We start from the raw sequence: 14,124 nt of genomic DNA on the forward strand, positions 1-14,124 counted from the left end.
AATATACTCTTTTTGTTATTCTGCCAAAGCACCCAGGGGCGTTCTCTGCACTCCACGGGTGCAGAGGGGAAGAAGCCGCTGAAATGCACCGTAAAATCCAGCAGATGAGGTGAAAGAACTCGCGGATGAATTCAGCTTCAATGAATAGAACCGCTCGGCTCCAAAAAGAAAATCTGAATGAGTGGTTGCATACCAGCTCCTTTTATACCCGTATGTGAGGGGGAATGGCAAGCAAATTCCATAGGGCCTTTTTTCAAAAAGCAGAGGTGTTTGGGGCTCCCAAGAGTAACCCCTAGTGTCACTACATCGACACAAAGTCGAGTGAGTGACAGATAGGAACTGAAATATGTACAGATGCTCTCTGCTTTAGAGAGAAAATACTCTCTTCCACTGCTTGTTAGTAAGCCAGATGACCTTTAGAGCTTTTTACAGCTGCAGCAATCAAAGTTATTTAGTCTCAGATCTGCTTCCTCTGCTTTTACTTTTTTGTTTTGCCAAGTTTGTTTGAGATCATTTGGGCAGAGATCCAACAAGGTAGAGTGCAGATTTTAATGAGATTTATTTGCAAAGAGCCAGCAAATATGCAGTAACCAACAACACGGTGTGGGAAAGTGCTGAGGGCATATATGGATCATTTTCACCATCCCTTTTCAGGCAGTCATCATGTAGCAAGTACACTAACCTTTGAAAAAAATGTATTCGGGGCAAAATTGTTCGGTGAGGTGGAAATGTCCCTTCAAGTGGGACAGTCATAATTTTTGAAAAGTGTATACAAATAATTTTCACACAATAAATATTGAAATGTTTATTTCACTCTTTGTTTACATTATCATAGTTGTACATTTGTAATAATTTTTGTTTTGTAATGGATATTCATAGTTTAATACTAAAGTCTAGGTCTGGGACCAGGTTAAAATAGTGAACATGCATAAAGGCATTTGAAAAGTACCAAAAAACAAAAAACAAAAAAAAATTATTAAGGCTAGATAAAAAGTCACCAAGTCCACCAAGTGACTTTCATTTAACCAAAAAAATTGTGGAATGTTTGTTTAAATAAAAAATCTACTTGCAATAAAACTGCATGATGCTGAAGATATTGAAGACTATACATAATATATATTCTTTACACTATTGCTATTACAGTTCATCAGTAATTTACTTGCCCTGTTCCCTGCAAAATTTTAATTGTAATATGCTACTACTGACAAATTACTGTGAAAGTACAGCAACTGGTTGGCATGAATATACTGTAAATTTACACTAAATTTGTTTTATAGTTTGGGCATAACAGTAGCATTTTGTAATTGTGCCTTTAACAGAGAAGGTTGTGTGAGCAATCTCAGCATGTCACCTCACATGAGAAGCATCAAATGGCAACTGAGAAGTGCTTACCACACATTTAATTGCCTACACGTTTCCTGTTACAACTGCGGTGCTGTAGCGAAGGCTAAACACCAGAGGAGTGACGGAAAGCAATGAATACGAGTCCTCAAACCGTTGCACTAAATCAGTCAACGGCGGTTCCATTACAGTTGCTGTGATGTCATGTGAATTAATTGATATTGTCTACTTGTGGTTTGAACATCTAATGGCTTACCAGTGTTGGCCTGCTCAACACCACCAGCTAATAGTTTGTTTTGCAAGCAGGTTGAGTGTCTATGTAAGCGGAGCTTGCTGATCGCTCTCTCTCTCTCTTTTTCCCAGTAGGCAACACGTTGCAGAGCCCTGTGTTCACTAAGCAGCCGGGCAGCATTGTGTTTCCAGTAGACTCTATGGAGAAGAACAGGGAGGTGGTATTCAGCTGTGAAGCTCAAGGTCACCCTGTTCCTTTTTACAGGTGAGCTGACTGCCAGCTTGGCATGGCAAAAACACTATTGTTTGGTCATCTGCATAACTGCTTCAGTAAATTGTCCCTCAGCTAGGTTTTTTGTCAAATTACAATAAATGTTCTGTAGGGGTATCTTTCATACCAATACACATGGCCACAGTAGCTTTATGGTGAGTTAAAGAAGTTGTTTGAAATTACCATGTTCCACACTCTCAGATAATAGAGCACAATAGTGCTCGGCAACTTTTTCAGATGTCTTGGTTTCAGATTTCATAAAATCCTTCATAAATAGTTCTAACCTATGAACCAAAACAACCAGCTTAGAGGTCATTACAAACTTTGATTTGAAGTAAAAAAGTATTTGAAATAGTATTTTAAAAATTTGACTAAATGGTACTAGACTGTATATTTAACATATTTAATGAGGGAGTGAACTACAATCCCATGAAGCATTATCAATGACATTCAAATAAAAACTATGGAAAAATTTACAACTATTGATTTAAAATCACTGAATATAAGTATAGAAACAATATATTTCGATTTTATTGCAGTATGTTAAAATAATTGCAAACATACAAGTAGTTTGAGAGTGTAGAGAGACCAAATCGATTAAATTATTTGCTGTGTGTCATGGAAGAGGACATTTGCTGCAGAGCTCTTTTAGTGCGCTTTATTTCCTGTGATTCTCTGATTAGTGGATCATTTCGCTTCAGGATCATGGTTTATGTAATTTTTCACCAGAAAAACAGCTATTAAAAAATATTCCAGGTTCAATTCAAGTCTAACTCAGTTGACAGCCTTTGTGCCATAATGTTGATTGCCACAATGTTGGCACTTACAATGGAAGTGAATGTAGCCAATGGAAGTGAATGAGGACAATTTTTTAAAAGCACTTACATTCATTCTTCTGTTACAACTCATGTATTATTTGAGCTATAAATTTGTTTAAATTGTCATTTTTACAGTCATTTTAGGGTTTTAGGGTTTGTTGACATTACATCGTCATGGCTACGAAGTGGTAAAATTGCTATAACTTTACACAGAAAGGTTAGTATGCAAGTTTATCACTCTAAAATCATGTTTACATGCATAATGTTTATGTCTTGTGGCTATACTTTTGAAACGGTCAGTATTTTAACGTTCAAAAATTGTCCCCCATTCAATTCCAATGTAAGTGCCTGACTGGATCCCAGATTTTTTTAAGAAAAGGAGGGGCAACCCCTGGAGTCGCAAGTTCGAATCCAGGGCATGCTGAGTGACTCCAGCCAGGTGTCCTATGCAACCAAATTAGCCCGGTTGCTAGGGAGGGTAGAGTCGCATGGGGTGCGCGTAATCCTCGTGGTCACGATTAGGGTTTCTCGCTCTCAATGTGGCACGTGGTAAGTTGCATGAGCGTGAAGAGTAGCATGAGCCTCCACATGCTGTGAGTCTCCGCGGTGTCATGCAAGGCGAGCCATGTGATAAGATGCGTGGATTGACTGTCTCAGTCTGATTGAGGTGAGTAACCACGCCACCACGAGGACCTACTAAGTAGTGTGAATTGTGCATTACAAATTGGGAGAAAATAAAAAAATTTAAAAAATAAAGAAAAGGAGGGGCAAATCCAAATACATTTTTGTGGTAATCAATATTATGCCACAAATGCTGTCGATTGAGCTTAACTTGAAATGAACCTGGAATATTTCTTTAAACACAATTTTCTTGACTAGACTGATGGCTTCAACAGCTGCATATACCATCAATTAACAACCTCGGAGCTCGTGGTAGGTCTGTCTTCAAATATTTATAAGTTATGGTTAAAAATAAATTTGTAGATAGAGAAAATAAATGCGACTTTTAAAATGTTTTTTTTTTGTTGCTACTGACTTCTATGTAAATGTCTTGTTCTTAAGTGAAATGAGATACAGCGCTTCCTCATGGGATGTGGGTTTGCTGTCCAATATAGCTTCACTGCCCAATCGTTTAATGAATTTTCAAATGTTGTATTACGTTGTGACAGGATCTGTTAAAGGTATATTCCGGGTTCAGTACAAGTTAAGCTCAATCAAAAGAATTTGTGGCGTAATGTTGATTACCACAAAAATTAATTTGGACTCCTTCCACGTTTTCTTAAATCGAGAAAAAATCGAGGTTACAGTTTCAGGTTAAACCAAACAGAATTGTAAAAATAATGATATGTTTCCAAGCCAGATTACCGAATACTCCCCCCACCTGCTATTGGTCGGTCAAATGCATAGTTCCACCCCAAACTCATGCCATTGGTTGTCATTATTGCTACGTCAGATGGAGGAAATGCTTGTAAAAAATATATTTTTTTACAGAAACAGAAGTTTTACAGGTTACGAAAAACATGAGGGTATGTAAATTATGACATAAATCTAATTTGTGACTGAACTATCCTTTTAAGTTGGGATAGGAGAAAGTTTTTTAACATCTTAAAAATGGCATCTCCTTTTAAGTACAGTATGTTTTTAAGTATAAAGTAAGTTAATAAGGCATCCGGTTCGATAGGTTCAAATGTCCCCCCCCCCCAAATACTGTTCAGATTTCTGTGGAAAGACAGATCCATGTGTGTTCCGGAATTGATCAAGCTTAATGGAAAAGCTAATCAGGAGCTTCCTGTTTCCTGTCAAGTTGGCTGAATCATGGAGCCCTTTTGATGAATGTCCCTCTGTTGGCAGCTCTAGTGTCCATCACTTTCAAAGTGCATTAAATTCAACCTTCTGAACTGCTCTCATCCTGCACCAAAGCTAATTTAGCCTGCAAGGCTAGCCCATGATTCCCCAGTGCCTGTTTCATTACTCATTATTTAAGCTCATACAAGCCCACAGGATAATCAAAGCTGTGATTGTAGCTTTTGAGCTAAGGCATCTGGCATGTGTCTCCCTTCTTGGAAGAAGGTTTTAGTGAGCGACGTGTTACGCAAGAACATTTAAAGTATGCAACAGATCCTCAAACTGCCTCCTGTGCCAGATGGTGTTGTATGGTGCAACGTAATGGCTGTTTGAACGTGAGCACGTAAAGCATGTGCTCAGCAAATGAAGTGTCTGGTTTAAGCTGTCACTGCTGTAAGGTGCTTGATATTGTGATGCTAGGTAATCATACTTTTGTTCAATTTTTATGTCAAACTACACTGCGGAAGTGAAAATGTGTTGTAGTTACCTGATCTGACTCTTAAAATTACTTTAGTTTATGTAACCTATGTAATAATGCAAAAGCAACTAATGACGGATAAAAATAACAACTACGCAAATTTTCAAAAATGTTTTAAAATATAACTTTGCGAAAGCCGACCGAACCTGCAGAGAAGCTTATTGCTCTTTGGAGTCAAAAAGTATGTATGACATATCTAATATGTCATATCATAATAGACTGTTAAAAGAAAACAATTTCTGCTGCCCTGATCTTTGCACAACGTGACTATAAATGTGTAAAACCTTTTACATTTAATACTTGGGTCTTATATTATTTTATATAATGTAAACGAAAGCTTTATATTTGTATTCAGCTTTAGATTATATATATATATATGTATATTGTAGTCTACATTTAAATAACATGATGTATAAATATGCATACATTACAAGTTTGTACTTTTGTTATATTTTAGTTCGGAGCTTTAGTGTGGGGCTTTAATATACTTTTGAATAGTTCACTTTCTACCAAATGACACGTTTGTCGCCAGCTCTTTGGACAATGTGACAATAAATGTGTGAAAGTAAAGGATGCAGTTTCTTTTTGCTATGTGTTCTCAATAGGACATGACTTTAACAAACAACCAATCATAGCAGATGCTACAGACTCTTATAGTAATATTGAAAAATACCTGTGTATTCAAAAGTTTCAGGTTGATTGGCTGTGAAAATGGGGCGTGACAGTGAAGCGATGAGAAAAGTCAAAGGCAGTCATTAAGTGTGACACCTTCCATCTGTTTTTAATTGGGAAGTGTGACAGGCTCACTGATTAGGAGGGCAAGATCAGCAAAAACAGTCATTAAGTGTGTGTCGTCCCCCCTTCTGAGTCTGCTAGTGTGGAGCCAGCTTTAGGCTACAGGAAATATTTGTTGTAGATTGCAGATTTCAAAGAGTTCAGTTTTAAACTCAATTGCATTTGCAAACTTTAAACGTCTTGTATAGTTGTGCTGTGAATAAAATTTTAGGTTTCAAATATAAAAGTTGGGCTGATTTATATTCGGCCTGAGGTAGCTGGGGAAGGCTCCAGCACCCCCCACGACCCTACATAAGAGAAGCGGGTATTGAAAATTAATGGATGAATGGATGGAAGGGTGATTTATAGTAGAGATAGACTGAAATATCAGCTGATTAATTGGCCTGGTCATTTTGAGAGTAGCCTATAACTGTGCCTTCTTGGCCTATGAAGAGCAGTGTATCAGTTTGAAAATCTACTGACAGCCTTATAAAATGCTAAAACACCTTTTCTTTATATTTTCAAATTTTTTTGAGTGAATGCTCATTTATTATCTTTTTTGCTATCATAGAAACATATTATGTAGCCTGAAACATGCATTGTCTGGTAGAGCTTGTGCGGACAACACGAGTTTGAGTCGGGCTTATGTCATTTCCGGATTTAATTCCCCCTTTATTCCTCCCTTTCTCTTTCTTTCACTGTCCCTATTTTTTAAATGGCACAAGACCTGTGCCATTTATATCAAAAACCATAAGTAAAACTTACACTTATACTTACACACTTACACTTACACACGCCTTTGTGAACCTTACTTGGTCTGACAATTTTTAACACTTACTCCTTTAGGAGAAGGTTGGAGAGGCAGTATAATTAAAGTTTAACAACATATTGTAAATTATACTGCCAGACTCACTTCATCTGAGACAACTGCCTCTCCTTATACTTAAGACTTCCCACCTTTTCTCTACAAAGCTCCATACAACCTCTGATTCTAACTCACTCCTACAATCTCAATTTAAGACATGAAGGAGACTACAGAATGCAATGGAGTATTCTTGCGTCACCTCATCTTAAAGTTAAGGGAGAACTGTCAATCAAAGTATCGCCCGTAGCCATAGTTACAGCAGCAGATGGGATGTGGGTAATTTTTTTAACGGATACACATTTTTGTTTTTTTTACATGCTGTCACATAGCAGCATTCTCATTTGTATGCTGATAATTGAACTCTTGAAATAAAGTTGATATGTTTTGTGGAATGTGGTGATATTTCTGGCCCGAATGATGAAATGCGAATGAAGCATTGGCATAGTGTGAAAATGCAAAAGTGTCACAAAAAAGCTTAGAGATAAAGAAAATAACACAGGCTGTCTGTGACATGGACTGGATGTTTTGTCACCCAAGATGGGAACTGTAGGTGGTGAAATCTTCATTTCTTGCAGGGACCAGGGTTAGTAATATCTGATGACATCCATTCGTACCCTTCTCTTGTTTTCATGCAGTGTTGTTTTATATAATTAGATGTCATAGCACTAAAATAATGTTGCAACATTTTAATAAACATTTCTTTTGCAAGTCACACTAGATGTTGTATTGTCATTATTCTTAATTTGCTTTTATACTTTACAAATAACCTGCTACTCGATGGTGGAAAAGTACAGTATTTCAACATGAAATTTATTGTTAGAAATAGTGACTTACCACATTTGGCACAAAAGTAGCTAGTTTTAAACATATTAAACATCTGTTTTGACATTTAAAACAGGAATTTTGGCCATCAGTTAAAATAATAAATTCAATTTGTTGTTCTTATTTTTTTTTAATTTTTGTTTTTTTTTATTAACTTTAATTTACATTTTTATTTAAAATTATTTAAACTTTGCGTATTATTATATCATGTACAAAGCCACAGTTGATGCCCATGAAGGCTTCGTGTTCGTGTCATCTTGGACTTACAGTGACACCTATTGGTGTGGATGCAGTATCATTCAAAATCAATAGTTTTCAGTTACAGATGCCATTGTAGAAATTCGCTATTCACAATCAGCCATGATTAATTTAATCCAAGAGTGAAAGTGTCCAATAACAAGATGGCTACTGAGATTAAGCAATTAGTATTCATCTGGCCGCGTGATTCTACAATGGCAGCCCCCATGATGGCGCCCCTGCCCCATGTACAATAAAACAGCTTTTATAAGGTTACTGATATGACTAGAGTCCTCATATCGTGTGAGTGGTCATGATTTTATACATATGTTAAAAAAATTACTATTCATTTCTTTAGGACTAAAACTTTTTTAATGGGGAAAAAATTACTGAAAGCAAATTTAAATAGTCTTAAAAGTTTGGTTCCTGCACTAAAAGCTATGATGTATTTATAAATTATTATTCACCTAAAAAAACAATTTTCTGAAGCCTAAGTACCTCCTATTTACTGTATATTTGTTTGGGGGGAGCATGAGCTTTGGAAACCTCCATTCCTATCAATTACTAGCATCTCTTAAGACCACACAATATCATTCGCTGTGGGCTGAAATATTTATTGCATTCTTGTCTTTTTAAAACACTAGTGCTACTAGATTCAAATTATACTCAAGAGAAAAGATGGCATAAAGATCCTGAAAGAAACAATGAAGAGCTGCACCCATACTATTTCTCAGGCTAGCATAGACGAGCAGTATCTTCCTGGTGGAAAGATTGTTTTGGGTGTGCAAATGACCTTCCTCTCAGGGGCATTAGGTAGATTCAGTTTTTGTTTAAGGAAATAAGAAGCATTTGTATACAAATGTGAAAAAGCCAAAGGAAACAAGATGTTGTACTACAGACACCATTTATGAAAGTCTAGTCTGAATGTACCACATGCTGAACTGGATATTTTAGCATTAGCTTTCATGACAGTTACACTTATAAAAAAAAATGGGCGAATTTTTGACAGTCATCTCAATAAGAAAAGTGGCCCAATTTATCTGAATTAACCCTACTTAAACGACTTGATGCTATCTATATGCGAGTGTACTCCTAAAACTTGATAAATACTTTTTTTTTTAGTGGATATACACGTAAAATGTTCAGTCTTTTTATTTCTGAAAAATTGACTAAAATTATTGATGACTCATTTTGTACGAGCCCATGCTGGTAGATGGTGTAATTATCTGGGATTAAAACCCCTTTTTCTCAATTTATGGCCATTCACAAGTTCTAGTGGTCTTTTAAAATGGAAAAAAGAATGTGAAGTTTCTGCAATGGGAGATAGCAAGAGAGATATACTAGTTATTGGTGACAAACCATGCAGGAACACCAATTAAATTGGTCTATTAATGGTACGTTTATAAATCCGTACAGTGAAACATGGCATTTTAGTCTTGTTCAAAAGATAACCACGGGCTGTTAATAACTTAATCTGGATTTCTCCTGTAAAAGTTAGATATCATAACAATAATGCACACGCGTCATAACCTAAGGGAAAATAAATCTTCTAAACATTACCTCTGTCGATGACAAAAAAGAGATATTTCAAAGACTGGTTTGTACATGAATAATGGGTTTCCAGAAAGGCACCCTGAAGTTTATTCATATTGATTGGGAAACTGTTTGTTTTAATAAGGCTGTTTAAAGGGGTGGGGACTCAGGTGCTGTCTTAAATGGATTATATCCCTCAGTAATCTTGCTGAATTCCTGTCGTGATTACATTGTGTGCTATAGAATACGGAGGTGCTCACTGCAGTTTAGTTCTAATTGGTCCTCTGCAATGATAAAGCTCAGATTTGATGCCAAATGACGTGGTGATCTAACAAGTTGGATGGTCACAGGGTGTGATATTTTGGGCATTAATCTTAAAAAAAAACAAACAAAAAAAACAGGTTTCTGGTTGAATCAGTACTACAGCTGGTTGCTTTTCATTTAAGAGACACATTTTTATGCAAAGTTGTTTACAGTAGTTTGCAGTGCACTAATTGCTGGGACAATCCCCTTGGAGTTAGTCTAGTGTACTAAGTGCTTTACTCAGGGGCCTAATAATAAAGTGGATCTCAGTAGCTTGTACAGTTTACTGGTTGTCTTTATGTGGGATCACACTTGGAACTTTTTTGTCATCTGTGATTTGTACCCTATTAACTACCTGCACCTGACTGGCACATCAGTAGTTATGCAAAATAATCTCCTTTGAATGTAATCTGCCTGATTCCAGACATTTGTTTTCTTCTTAAACTCTGTCTTAAAGGGAAAGTAGACCCATAAAAAATCTTCCATAATTTACTCACCCCCATATTGTTTTAAATCTACTTTTTTTGTGGAACACAAAAGATGTTAGGCAAAATTTTAGCCTTAGAATTCATTACCTTTGGCAAACCTCATTATTTTTGGAATTCCATTTGGTGCCTATAGTGGTGCAGAAATTACACGCTACTCTTTAATAAAGTTCTAAAATTTCTATAAAAAATACAAATAAATAAAATAGAACTGAATTAAAAGATTTTTTTTTTGAAGTAACAATCTAGAGCTAAAAAAAAAAAATTGTGGATGGCATGGATCAGATAATATGTTCATGGAAGAATTTGTTAACTGAGCAAATTAAAATCCCTGTCTTTTGATTGCAGATTTTGACTACGTCCACATTAATCAGGATAAATTTTAAAACGCATCTTTTTCTCTTGGTTTTGGCCTTATGTCCACACTGAAACTGCCTTTTTGTCCATCGAAAACTGAGATTTTTGAAAACGATCTCCAAAGTGGAAAAATGTTAAAAAATGTGTATTCACGTTGTGGTGTGGACTGGGAAAGCTGTGATATTCGAAAATGAAATTCGACGAATTTATTGTCATGTGAGGCAGTCATGGGATTTATTTAACCCAAAACAATCAAGATGGCAGCCCATGTTGTAGCAGTGTTGCTGTGCCTGCTAATCACTTTGAGAGCATTATTAGTGTTATAAGTGTTACTTAATACATCCTTCATATTGCATTCCTTCAAAGGCAATGAAAAGTCTATTCTGAATTGCTATCTGGCGACAGAACACGAGGACAATTGTGTTTCAGACCACGTTTCTTAGTTGTTTTTTTCGTCCAAAAAATGTGGAATTCATCGTGGAATGAGAGCATTTCAAAATGAAAATGCCGTTGTCAAATGTATCCGGATTAATGTGGACGTAGTCTTTGGTGTCTTGTCAAATATAAGCACAGATTGAGACTGTAAGAGTTGTTGGTATCTCTTTTGAAACTCTAGAGGAGACTTGTGTGAGATTACTAGGATCGTTTTCTCTGGAGAAACACCAAGTATGAGACTCCACCTGAGTCCTTATCCAGACTCACACGTTTTAATTTGAGAGTGCATTATTTCAGTACATTTATGCCTCCTGTTCAGTCTAGAATGGCATTTTCCACCACCAAAAACAATGCATTTTGAACACTCTCCAATACTTTGGAAAATTAGGATGTTAGGAATGAAAACGAATTAGTGTGAATGTGGCTTTACTGTATGCAAATATCTTGTTGCTTTCAAGGAGAAACAATGTTTATATTAAAGATCTTTCATTTGTGATTTGTCTTCCCTATGGGTAGTTACACCACATCTTTTGTTTCCTGGTACAAGTTTACAATTCTTCTTTGGTTTAGCTTCTAAATCTGTGCTCCTTTGTCATGTAGGTGGAAGCTAAATGGCACTCTGATCAACCCTAAACCCGGCTCCCACCACAGCCTCTCTGGTGGCAACCTTCGCATCACCCATCTCAATAAAGACGAAGATGCTGGGACATACCAATGCCTGGCTTCGAACTCCTTCGGGACTATCGTCAGCAGGGAGGCCAGCCTAAACTTTGCCTGTAAGTCATGGTCTGATCTCTGATCAAACCAACAGCATAGTTCAGGCCCAAACAATTAGGACATTGCAGACCTGATGATGCATCTTGTATGCTGCCCTTGTTCTCCTGGCTGATGACATGATCAAACTGGAAATGTTTCCCCTAAGGAGAGCCTAATCACTTTCTTGCACTCTCTCTTTCCTGTTTCTCTCTCACTTTGTCTCTCTCTTTCACACACAAACACACACATGTACTCAGGTTGTTCAGGGGCCAGATTCAGTCTCGCAGTCATGATCATATCCCTATATTTGATTGATAGGGAAATGTAGGGAATATGCAGAATTGCAATTAAATAAATACAAATAAATAAAATAGATGCAGTAAAACACTTTCATTCTTTGCACTCCTTAAAATAAATGTTTTGAAAGCAATGACTTGCAGCTAAGTCGTTCATTGGAAGCAGCATAGATGTGTCCTTCAAGGCATTTGATATCCCAAAAAACTGGTGTGTGCACTTTGGCAGTTGGTTGAAAGAATAAAAATGCTGTCTAATGGAGCAGTTGAAAGCAGTAAATTCATTTATAAATGTCCAGTTTTTCATTTTTACAACTTATTTTCACTTAGGAATAAGCATTGCAGTTACCAGATATTTGCTTGATGATCTCTAAAATTCACTTGATCATTTGACATGCTTTGACATGATTAGTTGAACATGGTTAACATGCATTCTTGCATTACTGTGGCGGTGTTAAACCACAGAACTCAAGGGGGCCATAGTGGAACCTTCAAAAGTCTGTTATTATTCAGATAAGTTGCTATAAATATTTTAACTTTAGCTTATTTGTTCTGCAATTTTCTTTTAAAACTGGTGCTCCACCATGACAGTAGTTCATTTGAAAGAGAAAAATCACCATAGAAGTAGACAGTTCACACTAAATTTAGGGTTCCTCCACATCTGAAATCTCAGTTTAACCACTGGTTATAGCACCCCTCGAGAAAACATTGAGAATGCAATGCATACGTGTTGTGTTATAAATTATGTGACCTGAAAAATGTTGGATCACAACGACACACAAAAATTGTGTTTTCATAACTAGAAGCCCCTGCATTCATGTACTTGTATAAAGTATCTTTCGGCATTTAGGTTTCGAACACAGCTGAAAGTCTCATCAAATACTCCAAATACTCAAATATTTTGTTTGACGAAAGCCCCTTTCTTTTCTATGTACGTAGATATATTTTCAGTTGAAATGGAATGTTGGTGTGGGACATATCAAAAACCATTGGTTTACAGTACATCACAGCTCTGCAAAGCCGTGGTATTCTATGTGATATATCACTGGTTGGTGCTTGGTGGTAGTAGCGGAAGAAAAAGCATTTTATTGAGAAAAAAACAAAAGTGTATATCCCTCTAAGCAGCTGAAGTCATCAATAGTGTTGGTACATTTTCCCAGAAGACTAGTAAATTTAAATGTGTGTATATCTTCTAAAATTTATTTTTATTGGCAAGGTCCTCTAAACTATAGGCATGGCAGAAATGAAACAAAAATATGATTCCATGCTAGTGAATAGGAAATGTTCAGTAGGAATCTTGTAGTTTTAAATGCTTTGCATTTGCCAAATCCAGTCCATTTGGTTGGCTTTTACATTGGGGAATTTATGTACTATACAGTAAATGTGAATTAATTACACATAATGGGCCCACATAAAAAATAAAATAAAAAAAAATAAGTTTTGTCCTTGGAAACAACCTCACAGTGTGGAAAATTCTATACCAACTTGCTCAAAAATCTCCCCCTAGCCCAACTAAAAAAAAATGGCAGAGAATTACACCAATTGGCTAATCCATCTTAGCATACGGCATCGATAACAAATGACTGATAGGCCTTTCTGATTAAATTCTAATTCACCACATTACCAGCAAGGCCACTGTCTGACAATGATGGCACCCCAAGTCAGGACCAATTCAATTCCATTTGGGGGGTGGGGGGCGTCTGCTGTCACCATAAGACGATTGGCTGACAGATCCATCAATCGTCGGTCTCTGACCTTACTAGGCTCCAGTTGTTGTCGTGTGGAGGGGGCACGCGACTCTGACTGCTGCACATCCATCTTCTTTATTACTCTCTCCATAGCTTAATTAACTCCGCCGCATGATGGAGTGGTGTGGGTTCAAGACAATAATTTAAAGGGCAGCTGATGTTATTAGATGGGATATTTTCTAATTTGGTATCTAATGCGGGAGAATTTGTAGAAGACGTTGGCGTGCATGACAATATCTAAAGTTGAATTCGAGAAGTCACATTTCCAACTTGAATATTTGAACATTCTTATGCTGAATAGGGGATGGAGGAAGATGTTGCTCTCAGTGCTCACCATTCGCTTTCATTACAATTTTCACTACAGTTTACTACTACTACAACTACAATTTTGAGACAATATCACATTTTTAATTATTTGATATAATTATATTTTATTACTATGAATATTTTTTACAAGATGAATCATGGTGCTGCAACACCCTCTTGATTTCCTTTACAGTACTGACCACAGAATGTGTATATCCTTATTTCT

At 36.6% G+C, this 14,124-nt stretch overlaps 1 protein-coding gene across 1 annotated transcript in view; it reads left to right on the plus strand.

Annotated features, from left to right (window-relative positions):
* LOC127449422 (contactin-4-like) overlaps nucleotides 1–14,124 on the plus strand; it is a 261,042-nt gene that overhangs the window by 94,115 nt on the left and 152,803 nt on the right. The window contains exons 3-4 of the mRNA XM_051712833.1: nucleotides 1,705–1,837; nucleotides 11,396–11,571. Coding sequence (XP_051568793.1) covers nucleotides 1,705–1,837; nucleotides 11,396–11,571 — 309 coding nt within the window. The remainder of the gene's footprint in view (nucleotides 1–1,704; nucleotides 1,838–11,395; nucleotides 11,572–14,124) is intronic.

Source organism: Myxocyprinus asiaticus, chromosome 12 (genome assembly GCF_019703515.2).
Source record: "Myxocyprinus asiaticus isolate MX2 ecotype Aquarium Trade chromosome 12, UBuf_Myxa_2, whole genome shotgun sequence".
NCBI classification, from domain to species: domain Eukaryota; kingdom Metazoa; phylum Chordata; class Actinopteri; order Cypriniformes; family Catostomidae; genus Myxocyprinus; species Myxocyprinus asiaticus.